The sequence below is a fragment of the Balaenoptera musculus genome, chromosome 11 (genome assembly GCF_009873245.2).
Source record: "Balaenoptera musculus isolate JJ_BM4_2016_0621 chromosome 11, mBalMus1.pri.v3, whole genome shotgun sequence".
Classification (NCBI taxonomy): domain Eukaryota; kingdom Metazoa; phylum Chordata; class Mammalia; order Artiodactyla; family Balaenopteridae; genus Balaenoptera; species Balaenoptera musculus.
The window spans coordinates 49,472,595-49,494,049 of NC_045795.1; the positions used below are offsets into that span (position 1 = coordinate 49,472,595).

At 36.8% G+C, this 21,455-nt stretch overlaps 1 protein-coding gene across 10 annotated transcripts in view; it reads left to right on the forward strand.

The window, feature by feature from the left end:
* RBMS3 (RNA binding motif single stranded interacting protein 3) overlaps nucleotides 1-21,455 on the forward strand; it is a 713,376-nt gene that overhangs the window by 213,481 nt on the left and 478,440 nt on the right. For all 10 annotated transcript variants that reach the window (XM_036869064.1, XM_036869070.1, XM_036869066.1 and 7 more), the window contains exon 3: nucleotides 20,760-20,818. In XM_036869064.1, coding sequence (XP_036724959.1) covers nucleotides 20,760-20,818 — 59 coding nt within the window. The remainder of the gene's footprint in view (nucleotides 1-20,759; nucleotides 20,819-21,455) is intronic.

Here is a 21,455-nt window from a genome sequence, read left to right on the forward strand (position 1 = left end):
GTTCTTTAATTGGAATACTTTATGTAAAGTCCTCAAAAAGGTGTGTTCAAGGACAGAAAGCCTTGCTATTCAGAGGATTGACTTTTCCAAAGAGACTCATTCATATTATTGACTTTTTAAAGTGAAGATTCCCTAAGTGTTTGTTCAGCCCTGCAGATTCTGAAATCACAGGAAGAGTGCTGTACATATATGCTTTGTGATTTTACTTCTTGAATTCCGTCCTAATTCAGGTCTGGGCATATTTTGGTGGAGTTGACTGGGAGAGAAAGATTTGGTCACTCTGGTTTGCCCTGGGCCATTTGAACAGCTGTGTCAGCAGCAGGTCCTGGAAACACTGGGCTCACTGACTTTTGGATGTCATTCAAGAAGCAGTGTGACTGCATGGCAGGATCTCACTCACTGCCTGTAACTGTTCCTCTGTGGGCACTCTGGAAGTCAGAATTCAATAGGAAGGCCACTTGAGAAATGCTTTTAATGAACTATACAAGTCAGTCGTCTGAAGAGAAGGCCAGTTCTGATACAGCAATGACACACGTTTCCTCACACCGATGCCAATTACAGGCCATAGGTATATGACAAGAAGGGGACACAGCTGTTGCAACCACAGCTGAATTATAGCGACTGACAGAAAACACACCTGGAAGTGGGTGTTTTCTCCGTGAAAAGCAGAGTGCAGCCTCCCATGCTCCATGACACCCTTTTCAAGTGTCCTTTCCATGAACTCTCCAGATGCTTTTATTTTCAATCATTGTTTTGAATTCACCAACCTAGTGATTATTTGATTTTCTTTTTTTCTTTTTTTTGGCTTCCTTTTGGAAGATGAAAAATATTTGACTATTTTTTTTTTTTTTTTTAGATCATGCATTTGCACAACTTTTGAATTCTTTGGAAATAAAATTACTCTTAATGAAACATCTGAAAACATGAACAGTGAACAAGCAGAGTTCTCCAGAATAATGGTGCTATTGTTAGGTGATTGAATACTTGGGAGATTAATATCATGGTGTACTGGCATGTTGGTTAATTCTAGCCATAATTTAACAGTAAAACCTACTTAGGAAGGCAGGAGGCTGAACAGCTTGTCAGACATACACACACACACACACACACACACACACACACACACGGAGCTCACACAATGACAAATTAAGCACTGTTTATACACAGACAGTGTTGGCCTTATTTTTTTCGTAATCTGTGATTTAGGTAATAATGGCACTGTAATTTTAACTCTCTGTGCAGTTTGAATGTTGCTTAATTGTTTTATTACCATTGTATTTAGTGATACTAATGCAGGGTGCCAGCAGAATTTGGCTCTGTATCCCTAAGTCTTTATTTACATAAGGCTGGCATTGATTTAGACTTGATAACACAGATCCCAGTGCTACTAGATTACTCTCAAATTGTTTGACCAAAGGCTATGGGGACATTTTAGGCCAAGTGAAATATTATTAAATTTCTGAAGAGTTTTCACATTCTCTAAGCCGGGATTTTCTTTTCTTTACAAGTTTTACGAATTTCCCCAGATGAGACCAAAGTGCCTTTTGCTGCAATTTTGACATGAGTTGTCTGCATGTATTAGCTATAGACTATGAGTACATGGCAGATGACAGTGTACAAAATCTTGCAAAAGGAGAAGAAAACAAGAGCCTCAAATAAAGTTCAAATCTACCTTTTTCAACTAGTCAGCTTTGGCAAAGGCAGAGTTTTGGTAACTGGAAAAGTTACCTTGACTCTTAATAGAAAGTTAATTTCTTTTAGCTCCTAGGTTCAACAAAAAATGCATGGAATTTCATGACTTTTGTGTGTGGATGTCATTAAACTGTGTGTTTACCACAGTGATGTGTATATGAAATCCTTGGGGATCTAGTTAAAATGCAGATTCTGATTCAGTAGGTCTGGAGCTGGGCCTCACGTTCTGCATTTTTAAGAAGCTCAAGGTGATGTCTGTGCTGTGTTCCATAGACTGTACTTTGAACAGCAAGGTCACAAATCAGGAGAATTAAGCATGTGACATCTTTTGTAGGTGAAGAATTAGGCTTCAAAAATATGTACAGGTGTGAGACTATTAACTTAAGGAACTGAGAGTCTAGTAGGGCTTTTATCAAGGGAGAGGAATAAATATTGTTTAACCTCTTTGCCTTTTAGCTGAAGTTTAACCTTTCAAGGAATGCTATGCATACCTTCAGCTATTTTGTTTCTCTACATTAATGTGGTCTCGTACCTGTATAATACAGAAATAGGTGCGACAGTGGAAGTGACTTGAGGGTCATAGAAGATCCCATAAATTGGGTTGCTTTTGCTGAGTTTTTTATTTTCAAATGAACTTGAGTCGGCCAGCAGTCTGCATGCTACGTTGTTGATGTTCTTGAAATTTTCCATCCTTCAGAAAGGAGGGGTGGACCAGAAATCTGCATGTTCTTTGGCTTCTGTGGTGCCGGATCCCCCAGAAGGCTTGTGGCTTGATAAAACGTAAGCTCGTTTAGATAACCACACACAAGACCCATGTGTTACCTCCCGAAAGCCTTGGCTTTTTATATGGCATTACACTTGGAAAACATCATGCGGCATTAACCTAATCTGGAATAACCTAAGTGGCTGATCCTGAGTACTTGGTGAAATACAGTAACTTTGTAGGACTTGGGTTTTGGGCTTTTCAGTATAGAAAGTACTCTAATAGCTTATGTAATATTTGAGAGATGACTGGAAATAAGAGGAACATTTACTTCAGCTCTTAGTTTTGTCTCTGTGGTAACACCAGAAGACTTAGTTTTATTTTGACTGTCAACTACTTACTACTGGGATTATTTGAAAACCCTCTTAAGTAGTTTATTTTGTAGGGCATCAGTTTTCTAAGCTACAAGAGTCTTCTCCAGACCTAATGTAAACTGCCTCAAATTGGCCAAAGTCTCGTGGAGACAGAACCTTCTATGGAGTATTTGGAAACATGGATGCTCTCTAGATAATGTCATTTTGAGTTGCTGACATTGCCTGTTTTATATTCAAAGACACACAAACACATATACATACATACACACACACATACACACAGATTCAAGATCCTACTTCAAATTGTGGTGAATTATAGAGACATAGTGAGACAGAACATTACATTTACCTCTTCTAAAAATCAGACCGTGAGTTGGACGTAGTTCATGACACAATAAAGTTACAGTATATTGATTTCTCATAAATAGCGGGAAGGCATGCCTGGAAACCTGGCCTAATTTAGTCCATCACGTTTCATTAAGGCACTGTTTACTAATCTGTAAAACTTAGACATTTTACTCACAAAGAATGATAATATTTTAAAATCAATAGTTTGAGAAATATTAGAGAAGCCTGCAACATGAAACATTGGTAGGGTTGTGGATAAACCAGTATTCTGCGGGCGATACACCACTTTGGGAAAAAACATGTGTTCTACATGCCTCAGCTGTTCCCCTCCCGAACATCTGCACAAGTGAATATGAAAATACTAATGATAGCAGTGTTCATAGTGTCAAAAATGAAGGGATGGGTATGGATAAACCTAAGTGAAAATAGATAGGAACTGTGATAAACAATTGTGAATTATTTGTTCAAAGGAACACTCTACCACAGTGAAAATAAAAGAATCCCAGTCCCTTGCACCAGCTTGGTTGAATTGATGATTTAAAATGTGAAATAAATGAGGTGAAGTAAAACGTGTAAGCTATGATTCATTGAAGTAAAGTTCTAACATGAGTAAAACAACCAATATATATCATATAATATGATAAAACAGTAGAGAAAAACAAGGGGTACTTTATTAGAGAATACAGGGGAGTGGTTATCTATAGAAGTAAGTGCAGGAAATGCAGTTAGAAAGAGGGAAACAAAGTATTTGACAATTATAAGCAATAATTTATTTCTTCAGCTCTGTGATATATGTTTATCTAAAAAGGTTTTACATCTTTTCCGTATGTTATAAATAATCTTTCACATATTCAATACTCATTTATATATAAATACTTATTAATTTATTTATATAAATTAATATATAATTAATATATTTATTTATATAAAGTAATACATAATTTAATATAATAACAGTATATATATATAATATTATGTAATTCAATGTATAATTATAATAAACGCATTTATTATTTTCAATCTGACTTATTAAAAGTTCAGTATTCTGAATTCTAACACAAACAAAACAAGACAGGGTTATAAATAAACTAATATTAAAAAAAAAAACCCATGACTATTCCCAAACTTTTACCTTTTGAGTACAATATAGAAAATGTCAAAAAGCAATGCATATTTTAAGTGTTTAAAATGTCTGTTTGTCTTTAAACTGCAGTTTGATAGTAAATACTTTAAAATACTCAGCTACCATAGAATAGGAAATTGAAGCTTCATGGTTTCAAAGATTCCTTTGAGTGTTTGGAAGGCCTGTCCCTTATGTGCAGTGAATGAATTTTCTCAGCATAGCGACAACTTGGAGTAGAAATATTAGCTATTGCTCAAACGAGATTAAATCTTTTCTCTTAGGGACTCCGCTGTGGGGGCTGTAGGAAGAGACCTCTCTATAAGCGCATGTGCACAAAGACACACATACAAACACACAGATCTGTATGCTTTCTAATGCTGCTATTTTTTTGAGAAACATGTAATTTCCAGGAGGAAGCAGTAAATGTTAGCTCAAAAGATACATGTAGGAAAATCAGTTCTAAAATGGGCAGGAGATCCAATGCAGGGGGCACGTGTTTGATCCTTGATCAGGGAACTAAGATCGCACGTGCCACGTGGCGCAGCCAAAAAATTTAAAAATGAAAAATAAATAAAATAAAATAGCCAGGAGACACATATATTGGCAGGTGTCAGCCATCCACACCTTTATTCTTTTGAAGTTCCTTGATATGATGACATACCCTGAAATGGTGATATACTTGAAATAAAAAGGCAGTAGAAATGCAGTAGATGAACTATGACCCTTACATGCCTGAGGACATCCTTTGGTACTTGGTAACATTCACTAAAAATTAGATAATTAGTTAATTAATTTAATAGTAATAACAATAATAATAATAGTAATAATAATAATAAAGATGCCTTTGTAAGTGTGTACATTGTAAACCACCTAATGAAAATCACTACTTTTACATACTTGCTTGTTTGTGTGTGTGGCTTACACTATTCTAACAGTACTGAAATAATTTTTATGTTATATACTACATTGATTTTGGCATTGCTTATACTTAATAGTCATGTAGAAAGTCTTTGAAAGTGTTAGTGCTGGATAAGGAATTATGTAAGTGGTGTGATATGTGAAACCCATAAACAAGAAAACCCATAGGTAGGAAAGGAAATTAACCTACCTAGCAAGAGTTTGTGCGGTGAGATTATGAATAATTTCTGTCTTTCTACTTTTTTCTACATTTTCCAAATCTGATTTTATGAGATATAGCCCCTCTATAATGGAAAAAGTGATCACTTATTAAAATGTCAGTGCTCAAGTGAGGAGTGGGCTGAAGACTGTTAGTAGAATTTTAATCTTAATGGGCATGAAATGTGGCTTTTCATTACATTTAACGTTAAGGAAAGTGGAACCAATTATGTTCCCATGGCACATGAAAGTTCATACCATCTGAACACATCAACTTTTACTTTGGTTTACCAGTGGTTAACATTAAGACAAAGGGGACAAGATGCCACCTCCTGAGCAGAATATATTACTTCCTCTTTGTGGGTGAATTTCTATTGTGTAACACACATCTGTAAGCACAGTACAATGAAACCCACGCTAATCCAATTGGGAAAAATCATGTAGCTTCAAAAGGAATCCACCTGGCAATAGAATCAGGCTTATTCGCAAGACATAAATATATGTATGTGGGGATACAGGGCATATGTTATAATATTTTCTTCTCAAAACTATTATTTTTATTGCTATGATGAATTTTATGTCAGGGGCCTTAGTTTGTGTTTTGTTTTGTTTTTTTCCAAATTACTATGCTATGATATAGGTAAAAGTCTCTTTACACAATAAAAACCAATATGTTGCTGACAATTTATTAGCACCTCTATTTGTATTCTGTTTGTATATTTCTTCTTTATTCAGCCTGTGCCAAATAGTTCTAAACTAAGGCTCTTAGAGACTTGAAAGAAAACAGTAAAATTCCCTCAGAAAATGGATGGATGGGAAGTATTTTTTTGCTGCTCCATGTCTGTGTGGCTCCTTTTCATTAGAAATATCATTAACTTCTGCCACCATGCTATTATTTTCTGAATGTTTTATTGAAAAACGCTCTCTAGTAGAAAAGTGCACTAATTGTCAGTGTACAGCTTCTTGGTGTGTTTTCACAAACTGAACACACCCATGTCACCAGCAGCCAACTCACAGAGCAGGATGTGACCAGCACTGCAAACCCACACGCCCCTTCTAGTTACTAACTCCTTCCAAGGATAACCCCCATCCTGATTTCTAATACATAAACTTATATAAATAGAATCTTTTAATATGTGCTTTTGTCTGTCTGCTTCATTTTGCTCATCGTTGGAGATTCCTACACATTGTTGCTTATGGCCATTGTTTGTCATTCGCATCACGGTGTAGTATTTTATTGTTTGAATAAATCCAATATATTTATCCATTATATTATCATTGGCTATTTGCATTGTCTCCAGTTTGGGGCTGCTGATGAACGTTGTTATAAACCATTTTTAATACTAGGAAAAAGAAACACAGCTTCTCTAGTAATTTCATACGTTGTAGGTCTAACAAAAAAAAAGTTTCAAGTTTGTTTTCTTGTAAGCTGATTTTTTACATAGGAATTAATATCCTCATCATTGTCTATTCAACCGCTTTTCTTGAACATCTATTCTCTGCTGTCTTCCGTATGATGGTTGGGTGATACAAACAAGGAAGATGGCTTCTGTTCTCAAGTAACTCTCAGGAATAAGCCTGTGCTTACGTGCAGTGGGAACAGAGCTACAAGGAGAAAACACCAGGCCCCCTGGGAGAGGGGATGCTCCTAATTCAGCTAAAAGAACAGATCATGAGGGAAATCTTTCTGGAGGAGACACACCGATAGGAGGCGAAGGAAGTTGTGAGTAGAGAGGCATGGGGAAAGGAAGACAATTCTTGGCTGGCGGAATTGCATTCTAGCAGTGAACATTCTAGAACCTTCCAGGAGTCAACATTGGTTGGATATGGGGGCTCACACTGGGAGATGATGAGATTGGAGACCAGAAAGAGAAACTGAGCTGGCTGTCTTCCCTGACGGATGTAGTAGAAATGAGATATGTAAAGCACTGTGGGGCAAAGAACTGTTGAGCGCAAAATTATTCTTGGATTTTTTTACTGAGGTGATACTGCAACCCAGTTGAGTAACATTATACATATAATATAATGAAAGTGGAGAGTTTATTTTGGTGTGAGTAGTGTCTGTAATGGATTCTTAAGGCACAAGTAAACACAGGGAGTAAGGAGAATAGTTAATCAAGCACAATGCATTTGCCAGTAAGTGATTAACTTTGATAAGGTTTTCCTTTTTTAATTTACACCACAGTTTAGAACAGCTGCTTTTATCATTCCTGGAGGAACATTACCACATCATCAGATGTTTACTGTGTTTCTCCTAGGTGTAGATGGTCTGCACCATGAGTATGTATAAAACATGGAGTCTCCCCTTCAGTATTATGGGACATGATCTGTGCTTACACACAAAATTCATAGTCATAGGTTTTTCAAGAAAGTATGCAAACAAGGCTTTGGTTGTGATAGTATAGATATTATGTTACACTGAGGGCATCTTAAGGGACCTTATAGTGGACATTAGAGACCACATATTCAAGCTTTATTAAATAAGAGTTGATCAGGTAAAAAGAATCTATAAGAAGACATGATGGTGTTCCTGACATGGGGAGCAGCTGAATTTTCCTTGCATTTTTCCTTTAGCCCTGGACCTCCCCAAGTGGAATGGACTAAAAAAGTCTCAGAGATGTGTACCTTGTCATGCAAAACATTTTCCCAGTGGAAAGAAAGGAAAGCACTCAGAGGTGTGTGTACACCTGCAGTGATAGTGGGAAAGGTTAAGACAAATGAACAAGCAACCACTGATAACTGAATGGAGACAGCATTGCACACATTTTGCAGTCTACTCACTTTCTTAATTATGTTTTTCAGAATGTATTTATAATATCAGCTTAAATCGTCTGACTATTAAGTGATTGAAATATTGAGCATCACTCCAGCAACTACTGTTTTGGAGAATCAACTGCTATAAGCTTATTACTAAGCTGGAATGCTTAACATGCATTCTTTTATTGTCTTGTCACTTACCTGGTGTGAGAGTTATATATTTTTACATATAATTTTTAAAATACTATGACTAATACAGACAATCTATAAAACAAATAATCTTCACAGAGGTAAGTGGACTGCATCATTGATTTATATTATCATGAATTATTTGAATATCCATTGGACAGTGAGCTTTCTGCTATGGTAACACAAGGACTGAATCTTTTGGAGTGATACAGAAGAGCTTTATCCAATATTTTATATTTATATTAGAAAGTTTATAACTTTCTCAAAATTTTATGTGGAGAGATTGATGTGTTGACAAAAATGGCTGTGTTCTCATCCACTTGGGTACCTTGTTTTATAAGTTTTGAAATTAAGGATATGAGAATTATTTAAAAGTTGGGCTTGATTTTCATCTTTTCTGCTTCTGGTATGTGTGAGCTTCATGGGACCACTTCTCTCTACATGATATCGTTTTGTCTATTTTTCCCACTGTGAGTTCTGATTCTTTCAAATGAAGCAGTGGCATTCTTGTATTCAAAAAAGCTTAGAGTAGCTGCTCTACTATACGAAATTCCTCATTCAGTATATTATGTCAGTTCTTTTTCTTGAGTGTCTTTGTCAATTTAAAATAACATAATGCCATAAAACATTTTACAGCAAAGACTTTAAAACTATTTCATATTTTGGCTCTTGAATGATGTTATAACTCACTCTCTTTTTGAATGAAATGAAGTGAATGTGCTCAATATAAGATCTAAAACGTGATGTATCACTGTCAGTAGGATATGCACTTTGTCACATTGCAAAGTGGAAGATATATCTGTGCCTAGATATACTTACTCTCATTGACACTCGGATTGCCTTATCTGATTTCACAACCTTTAGCCCATTCTTGTACAACTGTGACTCTAATGTGAACTGTATGCATAATGCAAAAATAGCTTCGCATCAGAATTTACGTTCTGATGTTGGGGATGTGATATACGGTATTCACTCATTTATCCATTCATCCAACAAACAATTATTGAGTGAGCCCTGCATGTAATGCTAGGGGTATAAAATAAATAACACCTGTGCCCTACCCTTGAAGAACTCATCTTCAGTATTAGGATGGTTAAAGGTATAGTACAGCACAGTACAATGCAGTATTGATAAAGTATTGCATTTTTGTCATTGACACAATTGATGATACAATGCACCTTCTAATAGAGATATGCTCAATGCCATGTTGGGTCATAACCAGAACTGAAATGAGCTACTTGGGGAAGAGAGAAAAGGCATCAGAGAGAAGATGCCAGTTGAGCTGGAGGAGGAAGGGTAGTGACAAAGAAAATCTGGGTGGGAATTAGAAAGAAGCTAAGTAGCCTAAGCGAGGATTGGGAGCTACTACTTTATTAGTAACAACTCCATCACAAAATTTTCCTGAGAACCTGATTATGTGCTTTGGTACTGAGGGATATCATGGAAACTGAGCATGTGCTCTGAACAGCTGATTCCACTGCTACTAAAACACGGCTCTCAAAATGGTCACATATGCTACATATTTGATGCAGTTTTGTTTTTTTTTTTAATAGTGTTGAGTCAATAGATGATGTCAGGATTTTCAGAATCTGAGGTTTGATGTCTTCCCCAAATAGCAAATGTCAATTCTGCTGTGAAGCTATGTTTTACATTATGCATACAGTTCACATTAGAGTCACAGTTGTACTAGAATGGGCTACATGTTGTGAAATCAGAAGCTTCTTTAAGAAAGAAGTTTCTCTAGAAGTGAGTTATAACAATCTATGATGAATGTCCAGCTATACTATGTCCAATGACTTTTGGTCATTTTTGTGCCTTTTGGAACTGAAGTCATGTCCAACATGTATAAAAGACTTGCAAATGTTTTTGTGACCCCAGGACTGGCCAGGGGACTGACTTTTACCCAAGTTTATTCATTATGCTTTAAGGACAGTGTGATTATCAAGGAAAGAGTAGGGATTTTGTAGCCAAATGCACCTGAGTTCAAATATAAGCAATGTAATTCAATAGCTGTGTCAACTTGGGCAAGTCACTTAAGGTATCTAAGTTTAATTTTTCATCCTTAAAAAATGAGAATAATAATATCAGCTTATTAGGTAGTTGTGAGAATTTGGAATAAAATACCTAATGCACTCTGTGTAGTGACCAGCATACAGCAAGTGCTCAATTAATGGTATATACATATTTGTTTGTGTATAAGTGCAGTTCAGTCATTAGTAGGTGTTTCTGATGTGGAAAAAGTTGTCAGGTCCATAAAATTTACTTAAAAATCAGCAGATTTTCATAGACATTTATTATTCATCCAACTCTGTCCTGGATATTTCAGGGATGTCCACAGAAGCATAAAGCATTATATGGACCCCTGAAAAATCAAGGTCTGGTTGAAGATCGTGGGAAACAAACAAATAATACCATAAAACAGGAAAAAATAATAATAATGCTAGATGATTTTATGCAGGTCATGAGCACAACAGCTATGCAGATTTGGGAGAAATAGTGGCGGACAATGGGTCAGAACATGCAATTTGCCCTGGAAGGATCTATATTATTTAGAATGAGACGGGGCAGCTGGAGGACATCAGGGCAACGTCACAAACTGGCAGCCATCAAGCTCAGTCTGCCTAGAAGAGTGTTTTCACATTGTTTTATAAAGACTCTAAGACAATCTTGAAAAATTGAGAAATATTGCCTGAAAATCCAGATTTCTTTCAGAAACAATCAGAAGGCCTTGCAACATTTGGATCCCATTCCTTTGTGGTAACAATGGCCAGAGAGAGGATGAGCCCCTCCAGCTGGGGCTTGAGTTGTCCAGGTCGTCAGAGTCTCCACCCTGTACACACATTACTACCCAACTAGCTTCTGCCCCAGAGATGTTTTCAGAGAAGGGAGAAAGGGGAAAACGACAAGTTCAACTTTGTTGCATTTTTGAGATGACCATTGCATCCAAAGGGAAATATCCGATAATTCTAATTTTTCCAAAGGGAAATAATTAATAACTCTAAATATCCAATAACTCTAATTGGAGATTCCAGACTGAGGTTTGAGGGTGAAGGCAGATCTAGAGAAAGAAATATGAGAGGGAAACACAAAGAAATGGAAATTCAAAATGTGATAATGAAGGAGATTTCTAATCAATCGTTCTCACAGTGTGGTTCTTGGTTCTAACTTGTGAGCTTGTTAGACATTCACTTTCTTGTACCTCATCCCAAACAATCAAAACTCTGAGGTTGGGGCCCAGAGTTGTAAGAAGCCATCCAGCTGATTCTGATACATGTTCCTTCTGAGAATTACCAGTCTCATGGATATTGTAGCACTAAAACAAAAGTGGGCTAAGGATTACGCTTGAGGTACACCCACTTTTAGGAATCTAGAGGAGGAGAAAAGCGAAGTGAAAGAGATAAAGGGATAACTTGTCTGCAAGAAAGGAAGATAAGGACCAGGTTAGTGTGCTGTGTGGAACCCAAGGGAAGAATGTTTCAAAATGAAGGTTTTCCAGGGGTTTAGTGAGACGTCAAGGATGATGATAACTGATTTTTTTACTTATTAAGAAGTTACTAGTTAATTTTCAGTTATTTCCAATAATAGAAGTCAGTATTTAGGATGTAATTAGAAATTAAGAAGAAAGAAGTAGCATGAGCAGAGCAATCATTCAAGAACACTCTGTCAAGGAATGAAAAGAGAGAAACTTGATGATAGCCAATGTAGAGGAAGAAATGATCTACAAATGTTCAAGGGCAGGCAGAGGGGAAAGAGCCCTGGTGCTGGGGAAAAAAGATTAAGTTTCAGAAAACATAGGTGATATATAGGGAAACAAGGGCACAGACGTGGCAGGGATGAATGGGAGTTGAAAGGGAGAAAAGGAGAAGCAATGACTTCTTTTTGAGACAGGAGGTTGGCAGGAGGCACTAGAGCTGAGAGGCAGACCTCATGCTCTGAAGCCAGACGGCCCGGGATTCTGCTTTTGCTACTTCCTAGTCATGTGACCTTGAGAAAGTTACTTCAGGTGTTTCTGTCTCAGTGTTCTTGTTTGTAACACAGCTAGTGACCACATCCAGGGCTTGTTGTGATGACTAACAAGAGCGGATATACATAGAGAGCCTAGAAGAGGGGCTGGCCCATAGAAAGTGGTATAAAAGTGTCAACTAAATAAAACAAATAGGGATGGACATTAGAGTGGTTTTGAAGGGAGGACCCATGAATCCTGACAGGATCCTTTGCTTCTGGTAAGGGAGGTATTTAAAATCTCTGAAATCTCAAATCCACTTACAGAAGACCAGGATTGGGCCCTTGAAGACCAAATGGCCTTGGGGTGGGATGCTATTGACAGTCAACCATGCGTGGATGAACTAGGAGTGGACAGCAGGGAGAACCAAGGAGGGCCAGGGTCAAGATGTGGTCCACCAAGTACCATGACTTGTTGGCTGCTGGCTGGGAAAGGGGGAACTTGAGAATGAGTGGGCCTGTGGTAGTAACTGGAGCAGTGGGTACTGGTGGGAGGTTAGAAGGCAGATGCATATGGAAAGGTAGTGGGGGCTGCATGGAAGGGGCTGAACTTTGAGATCAGACTGAGCAAGGAGTTAGGTGTTGCCAGGAGGAGACTGGGTGAGTGGAGGAGAAACTGTGAATTGACTTGGAGTATAAATGAGAGGCCATATGAGTGTCAAAGCATATGCTTCCTAAGGGGCCTCTGCCAGCATGGAGACTGGCTCTATCAAATAGTCAAGAGATATTGTTGTCCAAGTTATGCATGGACATTTGTATGCTACACAGTAAATGTATAGGTAATAAAGCATAAGGCAGGCTTTAGAAAGACAATGGAAGAAATTTCAACATGTCACCCATTGTACTAGGAAGTTTAGCACACACTATTTTATTTCATCTTTACAGCCACTAAAAAAGCAGGCCTAGTGATTACACTATACAGATCAGCAAACTGAGGTACCAAGGTGTTGAGTAGTTTGTTTGTTTCACATCCTATGGGTGGTACAGGTCAGATTCAAGTCCATATTTTTTTAAACTTATTTTATATTGGACTATAGTTGATTAACAAGGTTATGTTAGTTTCGGGTGTACAGCAAAGTGCTTCAGTCATACATATACATGTATCTATTCTTTTTCAAATTCTCAAGTCCATATTAATTGGTTCCAAACCCTATTCTCTTTCCTCATTAGCAGAACAAATATTAAAGGATGTTAAGCATGCTGAAATGTGCTATGATTGGTTGTAGAAAGTACCCAAAAGGATGTGATTTGCCATCCCATTTGTTTGCATGGAAATCTCTTTCTCGCAAGCTTTCTCTAAGATGACAGGCTATATACCCTAAATACATAACATAAATACATAACCTAAAATGTAACCCAAGAGTTAGCAAGTTAGTGATTTTTGTTTTGTTTTGTTTCAGAATTTGAAAGTATTCATTTTCAGTCTAGTATATTCATTCCAGCTTTACATCCATTTCTCATTAAAGAACCAGCAAAGACACTAACCAGTTACTAATCATTATTTGCCTGCCAGTTATTTTTTTCATATTAGTATTCTAATTCAATCAAATTAAGAATTAGCAACTAGTTATTTCAGATGAAGGAAGAGAGTTACATAGACATTGCCCATGTGTTTTCTTTGGACTTTCTAAAAAGTCTCTGACAAAAATTTCAAAGCAGCGCAGCTGTCTTTTGAGTTATAAGTTGTCATTATATTAGCTAAATGAAAAAATATTATTAAGCAAAAACTCTGAAAAAATTTGTAGTCCATCTTTTTCAACGTAGAATATCATTTGAACAAAAGCAAATGCTGTTTGCAGTTTTGAAAGTAGTTCTCCGTGGCTGTAGAAAGTTCCCTCAGACTGTGAATTTTGCAGATAACAAACCACACATGTTTTGGTGTCTGTATGTCATTCTCTTTCTTGAAGTGGTGGTTCTCATAACACTATCAGCAACATCAGCATCACCTGGGATCTTATTAGAGCTGCAAATCCTTCAGGCCCACCTCTTACCTGCAGAGTCTGTATTTCTGGGAGTTGGGCCCAGCAATCCGTGTGTTAATAAGCCCTCCAAGAGATTCTGGGGCACATCAAAGTCTGAGAACCATTGTCTTAGAGTTGGTCAGATTGTAAATGCAGCATGACAGCCCTAGGATCGTGGTGAACCTATTTGTAGTGTGAAAACAGTAATTTACTAAATAGTAATACATCGGTCTAAAAAAGAAAATTTTTTTTTTAGAATTGTTTTTCTTATCCCTAAGAAGTATAAAAAACATTTCTGATTGTCAAAATGTTACCCCTTCTTTAAACACTTCCTCCTCCTTGAAATTTTCTTCAATTCTCCCAGCTAGAAACTCTTATTTTGTTTTTTTTGGAGTGTGCGAGTCCGAAGTTGTAAATTAAAAAGGACATTTTGGTTTGTGCAATAAACTTGTGACATTTACTTGGTGTGGATTCAAGAGTATGATTATCTCTGGGGGGATAAAAAGAATGCCCAAACTACAAGGCCAAGAACCAGGTTCTAGAGTATTAGTTGTCTGCTCTGGGTGACACTGTGATACTTATTGGCCTCTGTTGTCACACACACATGTGGGTGACAGAGAACTTGGAGGTGTTAGGTGAGGGCTTGGTGGGACCCACTGCCAAATCACTGTGTCAAGAATTTAAGGAAGTCTCACCTTCATTCCCTTTATCAAAGCTCACCAGACCTTGGATAAGAGGTTATTGTGTTAGTTTGCTAGGGCTGCCATAACCAAGTACCACTTAAGCAACAGAAATTTATTTTCTCACAGTTCTGGAAGCTAGAAATATGAGATGAAGGTGTCAGAAGTGTGATTTCTTCTGAGGCCTCTCTCCTCGCCTTGTAAATGGCCATCTCTTCCCTCTGTGCCTTGTGGTCTTTCCTCTGTGCCTTTGTCCTAATTTATAAGGATGCCAGTCATATTGGATTAGGGCCCATGCATAGGACTTGGTTTTACCTTACCTCTTTATTTTTTTTTCATATATCCATTCTTTATCAAATTCTTTTCCCACTTAGATTGTTATATAATATTGAGCAGAGTTCCCTGTGCTACTATAAAGTATACCTTACCTCTTTAAAGGCTATCTGCCCAAATATGGTTACATTTTGAGGTGTTGGTGTTAAGCCTTCAACATATGAAATTTGAGGGGACATAGTTCTGCCCACAATAGTTATTCCTGGCTTTGACCACTTGTTTGTAGAATGAATTTGTTAATGACTCAGAATGTTAATGGGCTGTAGACTTGTTCTCTTGTAGATGGAACCTGGCTGATGTGGTCCCTCAAAGAGATAGTCCCACCACATTCCTGCTGGATCTCAAAAGCCATAGATATACCCCATTAGCATCCCCAAGCGCCAAAGAATGAATGAGCCTTCTAGAAGTAGGCAAACAACCACATTGGCTAAAAGGATAATATTCCATCCATTAAATAAATGTAATACCTTTGTTCTTGTCTTGGTATCAGTGTAGAAGGCATGTGAAAAATGAGTTAGCTGGGAGTTGATTGACTGCGGAAACTATTTTCAGTCTCTGCCTGTATTACTTGAATTAATATACACAGTGAGTGATTCAGTAAAAGGCTTTAAAAATAAATTCTTTATAGAAAGATCCCACCGGATTGATGTCTTCATAATTGATGAACAGTAGACCCATAATTCTCTATTTTCTCCTCAATTTTGGAAAATAAAAGATTCCATTAGTTTAAATGAGGCTTGTATGTGGAATAATCAAGGGTATCAACAAATGACTCAGATGCTATTTAAGAATAAATGTCAGAAAGAATTGACTATTTCTTTAAAAAATTAAATGTAAATATTTTATTGACAAGCTCAGGTAAATGTATTTTTTAGAGTTGATAGACAACACATGAATTATAAAACTCAGTTGTGAAAACTCAAAATGTTATTGTGCATTGGCTTCTGTTTGTGATCACAAAGTCCTCTTAGACTATAAAGACACTGTTATTTGGAACCGGGTTGTGTTTGGAGAATTTATGGGCACTCAGGATAGTTGGTGACTTTGTAGATATGACATGGAGTTGGATATCTTTATATAGAAAAGTGCCCTAGCAGTGCTGTCTTAGGTGCTTCTCATACTGTCTAGAGAAGGCACTGAGCCCAGATGGAAAGAATTATGGTTAAAAAAAATGTGTTCATTTATTTGTTTCCCCCAAGAAGTTGAAACCCCCCAGGAAGTTGACTGTGGGTGATATTTTATCTCTTCTAGCTTCAGGAAGTGAAAACATAGAAGAGAGAATTGGGGACCCCGCTGAGGTGTCTATTTCCAGGCATTGTTCAGTAATTGGGTCACATATTTTCCTCTAATATCAGATTTTGCTTTCCACTTGTGGGTGGCATAAAAAAAAGAAAAAAAGCTTTCTGAACACTTAAGGTCTTGATCTAAACTCCAAAAAGGAGAAGAGTAAATAAGTAATATAATGTAAGTTTAGGAATAATTTTACCTGAGAAATTTTTTTTCTTTAGAATATATAAAAAAAAATATCTTTAGTCAGTAGTTTTTACTCTACTTTGACAAGACATAAGAGAAATTTAATACAATTATTCGCAGGTACATTATATGGGTGGTTTTTGTCTTTATGGTGGTTTTAGGTCTTTTCAAAAAAAACGTCTAAACTTGATTTACCTACATCAGTGGCTGACTTTGCAGGGCAAGGAGGATACAGCACCAGTCATGCAGAAAGTCCCTGTTTGTCATCGTGAGAGTTCAGACATGAACTAGAACTAATGGCCCATTAAATACCTTCTCTTGTTGGTTAAAGCATATTCTAGCTTTGTGAAATAATTGTTAAGGCAGAATCTTGTAACTGAGCCAAGGGCTGAAATTTCTGTAACTCCAGCCAGAGTAGAGGCTGAATTAACAAGTTGTGTTCTATGGTTTTGTGATTCTGGACCATTGGAAATTCTCACCTAGAGAGTAATTAGGAATAGGGAAGTCAAGAAACAGCATACTTTGCTTTTTGGCATGTGTGTGTGTGTGTGTATGTTTTTTCCATGTATAGTAGTATTGTAATACTTTCTGAATAATAAAATTATTTTTTTAAGAAAAATGTTGCTTGCTAAAATAGTCACAAATGTTTTCTACAAGAAAGCATTTCACTTTTTTGGCTGTAAAAGACTGACAGTGATCTTTTCCATATACTGCATTTTATGAAGAAGAAATCCTCATAACAGTGATACAGTAGGACACCATGGACACCATAGGTTGAGTCCCACTGTGAGACAGAATCACTATGAGATACAGTAATTTTCAATTTCCTCTTTAAGAGACAGAGCTAAATTTTAATTTAGAAGGTACTTATGGAAAAATTTCAGGAGTGGCTTTAGAAACAAAAGAAGAAGGATTTTTGTCTTAAGGGTTTATGTGCCTGATGTGAGATGGTTATAAATGTTCTAAATTCTTTTTCTTCCTCTGGTTTTTGCTTCTTCCATATTGTATTGATGGGTGCTTTGTGTGGGGAAAAATGTTTCAGCAAATGTTCCCTTTTTTCTCCCTTTTTGTTTTCTTCTCTAAGATCCATATAATTTTGCAAATGTTTTCTTGCCTGAATAGTCCAAACCTAGCAAACATCACCGTAGTTAATGGGTACGGTTATAGGTACCTTTAAACATTGTCTACTGAACACACTGTTCAAATATATTATTGTACTGGTTATTTTCCTAAAAGAGAAACTCTTGGGATGAAATAGAGCTCTAAAGAGAGGCTGTATGTATGTCTTGCGGGTTGGGGAAGGTGGAAGGAGGAAGAATTTTGGGGAGAGTGGGCTTGTATATACAAGGTGTTAAAACCAGTTCAAAGAGCATTTGAAAAGCTAGATATCTATAGGCAACTTATAAAGGAACATTAGGATAAGAATGTCGGTTTAGATACAAAACTAATTAATGTTGAACATGGCAATAAGCTGTAACTTTAGAGTTATCTTTTCCACTGGACAGAAATTATTTGCATCTCTGCTCAATAAAAATCTACAAGTTAAAAAAAAATGAGGCAACAGACAGTTTGTCATACTAAATAAACCATGAAAATATTTGAACCTATGGGTAATTGTATGATTAAGTACAGTGAGAATATAGTTAATAAAATCCCAAACATTAAAAATAACAATATAAATTATAAATGCAAATTATCCTTTTAGCAAATAACGTTACCTGCCAAGTTTCTTAGTGGAAGATTTTGACAGTCTAAGTAGTAGTGTTTTAAGCTGGGATTTGGGACAGAACCTTAACCCCCTTCCACTTCTTATCTACCTCAGAGAATGCCAAGGACTGGAGACAGTTTTATGTAGCAGATAACAGCAAGAAAGTGATTGTAAGAAAAGCTAATATTAAATGAGCACTTTCTCTATGCCAGCCAGTGTTATCAGCACTCTAGGTGAACCCCACAACCTTATGAGGTAGAGACTGTTATCATCATTTTATAGGTTTACAAATAGATGTACACAATTTTAAATAAATATCATCTAAATCAATATAAAAATAGATTTATATCATTATAGATGGTGAAATGATGCAAAGAGCACATAAGACTTAGTTAATCAAGTATACCCTGGCTGAACTGAGATTTGAGTCATGGAAGTTTATTGCCACAATATATTCTTTTAATGACTACATTGCATTGCCCTGGAGATCAAATACGTGGATCCCCAAAGACGTGAAGGTTGATTGAACAAGACGACTTGATATATGTAGCTTTTCTATTTTAGAGGCTGCATGCTATATTAGTTAAGCACTGCACCAAACTCAAAAATCCCATATTCAAGTCCCTATCGGAAGTTTCACAAATTATGTGATTTTGATCAAGTTACTGATCTTTTAGAACATACTTTCTTCATCTGCAAAATAGTAAGAGACACTTTCAACCCTAGCTCTCTTCGATTTTGTTTACTATAGGGTTATCATTGTAATGGTGCAGGAAGGGCAGGGGTACTAAAGATGCAAGTAGCTGAAGCGTCAGGTTTATGCTGGTGAAATCTGCCCAGTTCAGCTTTGGACAGCTCCAGCCCAGTTCTGGCTGACTTAAGAAGGGTGGAGCTTATAGGTGGGAAATCATCTCAGACTCCTTCCACTGATCTCATACAATTATTCCTATTTCTGTTGTGACCTAGCAATAGCTCAGCTCCTATTGGAATGATTTTCAAGGCTGTAGGTGATATTAGTATAATGATAGCAATTCCATTGGGGAAAAAAAAGAGGCAAAGGCATTTCTAGTACTGTGCTATTTTCAACACTAGAATTTTAATAAATGACCACTCCAAGAATTTAATGCTCCAAAGAATTAATGGTATAGTAAAAGGTGATTACAAATGGAAAAGAAACATTGGTGGTAGGGAACCTAGTTCATTAATTCTCAGAATGTTTAGTATTTATCCTATGTTCTTATACTTCCTTAGGAACATAGAATTAAAGGAAAACTTGCCAAATATTTTGTGACCATAGCTGAAATATTGAACATAAGATGAGTCGTTAATAAAGTTGGTATTTAAATTTGCATTATAACTTCTCCATGTTCTTATGTTGATCTAGAAGCATCCTTCATGGAATCCTAAAGAAGGACAAGGTCTTAGGACTTATCTTCTTCAGTCCTATCATTTATACCTCATAAACAGGCTCAACAAGATTATTTCATTCCCCATATTACCAATCTCTGAAAAAAAAACCTAGACTAGGTCTTCTGCAAGAGATGATAAAGTAATTAAAACATTTATGATGTAAATATATAGCTATATTATGGTAGAAATTTTATTGTAAAGGAAGCACCATGGATAACCTACATCATTGATTATTTACCGCAAACCTTTATTTAGCTTCTATTACTGGTGGTGTTAGGCATGGAGAGTACAAAACTCAGTCCTTATCCTCAATTAACTTACAGTATAACTAATACCTTTTTAGTAGCAAAAAAGAAAAGTCCTATTTATCCTACAACCTGCTAGGAAATCGCAACATTTCAATTTAACCCTCTCCCATATCATGAAAAGTGATTGTTCCAATTCTCATTTTTACAAATGAGAAAATGGGCTTAGATAAGTCGTGCTGAACTGCTCAGAGTTACAGCGCTAGGTAAGCGCCCGAGCTAGACGCAGGCCCTGATCAGCCTGGCTCCAAGGCCTGTGCATTTTTCCAAGAATCCACAGAGTGTGATTTACTTTGATCACAATCACACACAATCCCCTCTTAGCCACCTATGACAGCCTGACGGGTTTATTTTCGAAGGCTCAACCCAGTAATTATGTAGGGAAGGAAGCCCATTCTCTAGTTATAAAGAGGAGCTGGTGAAAAGAGGTCATCCAGCTGTGAAATGGGGATTCAGAGCTTGTTTTCTTGGTTTATTCCTGCTCAATTGTGTGTGCACCGATGTTTATTACGGTGTTTTAAGTATCTTCATTGGGCTACAATAACATGGATTTTTTTTTTTTTCCTCTCTCTCTCTCTCTTTCAGGTATGGAAAAATCGTATCCACAAAGGCAATCCTTGACAAAAACACAAATCAATGCAAAGGTATGTGTCAGGGCCTTGATACCTGAGCTTGCGCCTGTGTGTTCCACTGATGGCTCCTCCTAGGCGAGGCCCAGGCACCAGCTGCACAACGATCCCAATGTACAGTATATGGCAACCTTTTTAAGCACGCCGAGGCTTGGATGAGTTGTATTTCTAGTAACATTGCTCATTAATTTTTTTTCATTAACAAACAAAATGAAAATCACAAATCAGAACAAGTATCAAATTGCTTCAGCATAAGACTAAATTACCTCCTAACAACTTTGGGTTGTCTGATTTGAATGATATCATCAGTGATGCAAATTGATTTCCTATATAAAAATGAGGAACTCTGGGGAAAACTTTCCCATGCAAAACACGTTTTCATTTGTCTGTTGTTTAAAGCTTTAGCTACATTGGTTGACTAGGAATGAATTTACTGATGGGCCCATTGTGTCTGTTTCAGCTATAAGCATCTCACAGGATCTCAGAATTTGTATCTTATCAAGGCTTCTTTTTTTTTTCCTGGAAATATTTCTGAAGTTATTTGACTATATCTGTGGCTCATGTTTTTTTCATGTCTGGGAATCCAGTACTCTTCTAAGGGCTGCATTCATTTATTTGTGAAATCTATATGGGCTCTCTTGCATGACTGAGT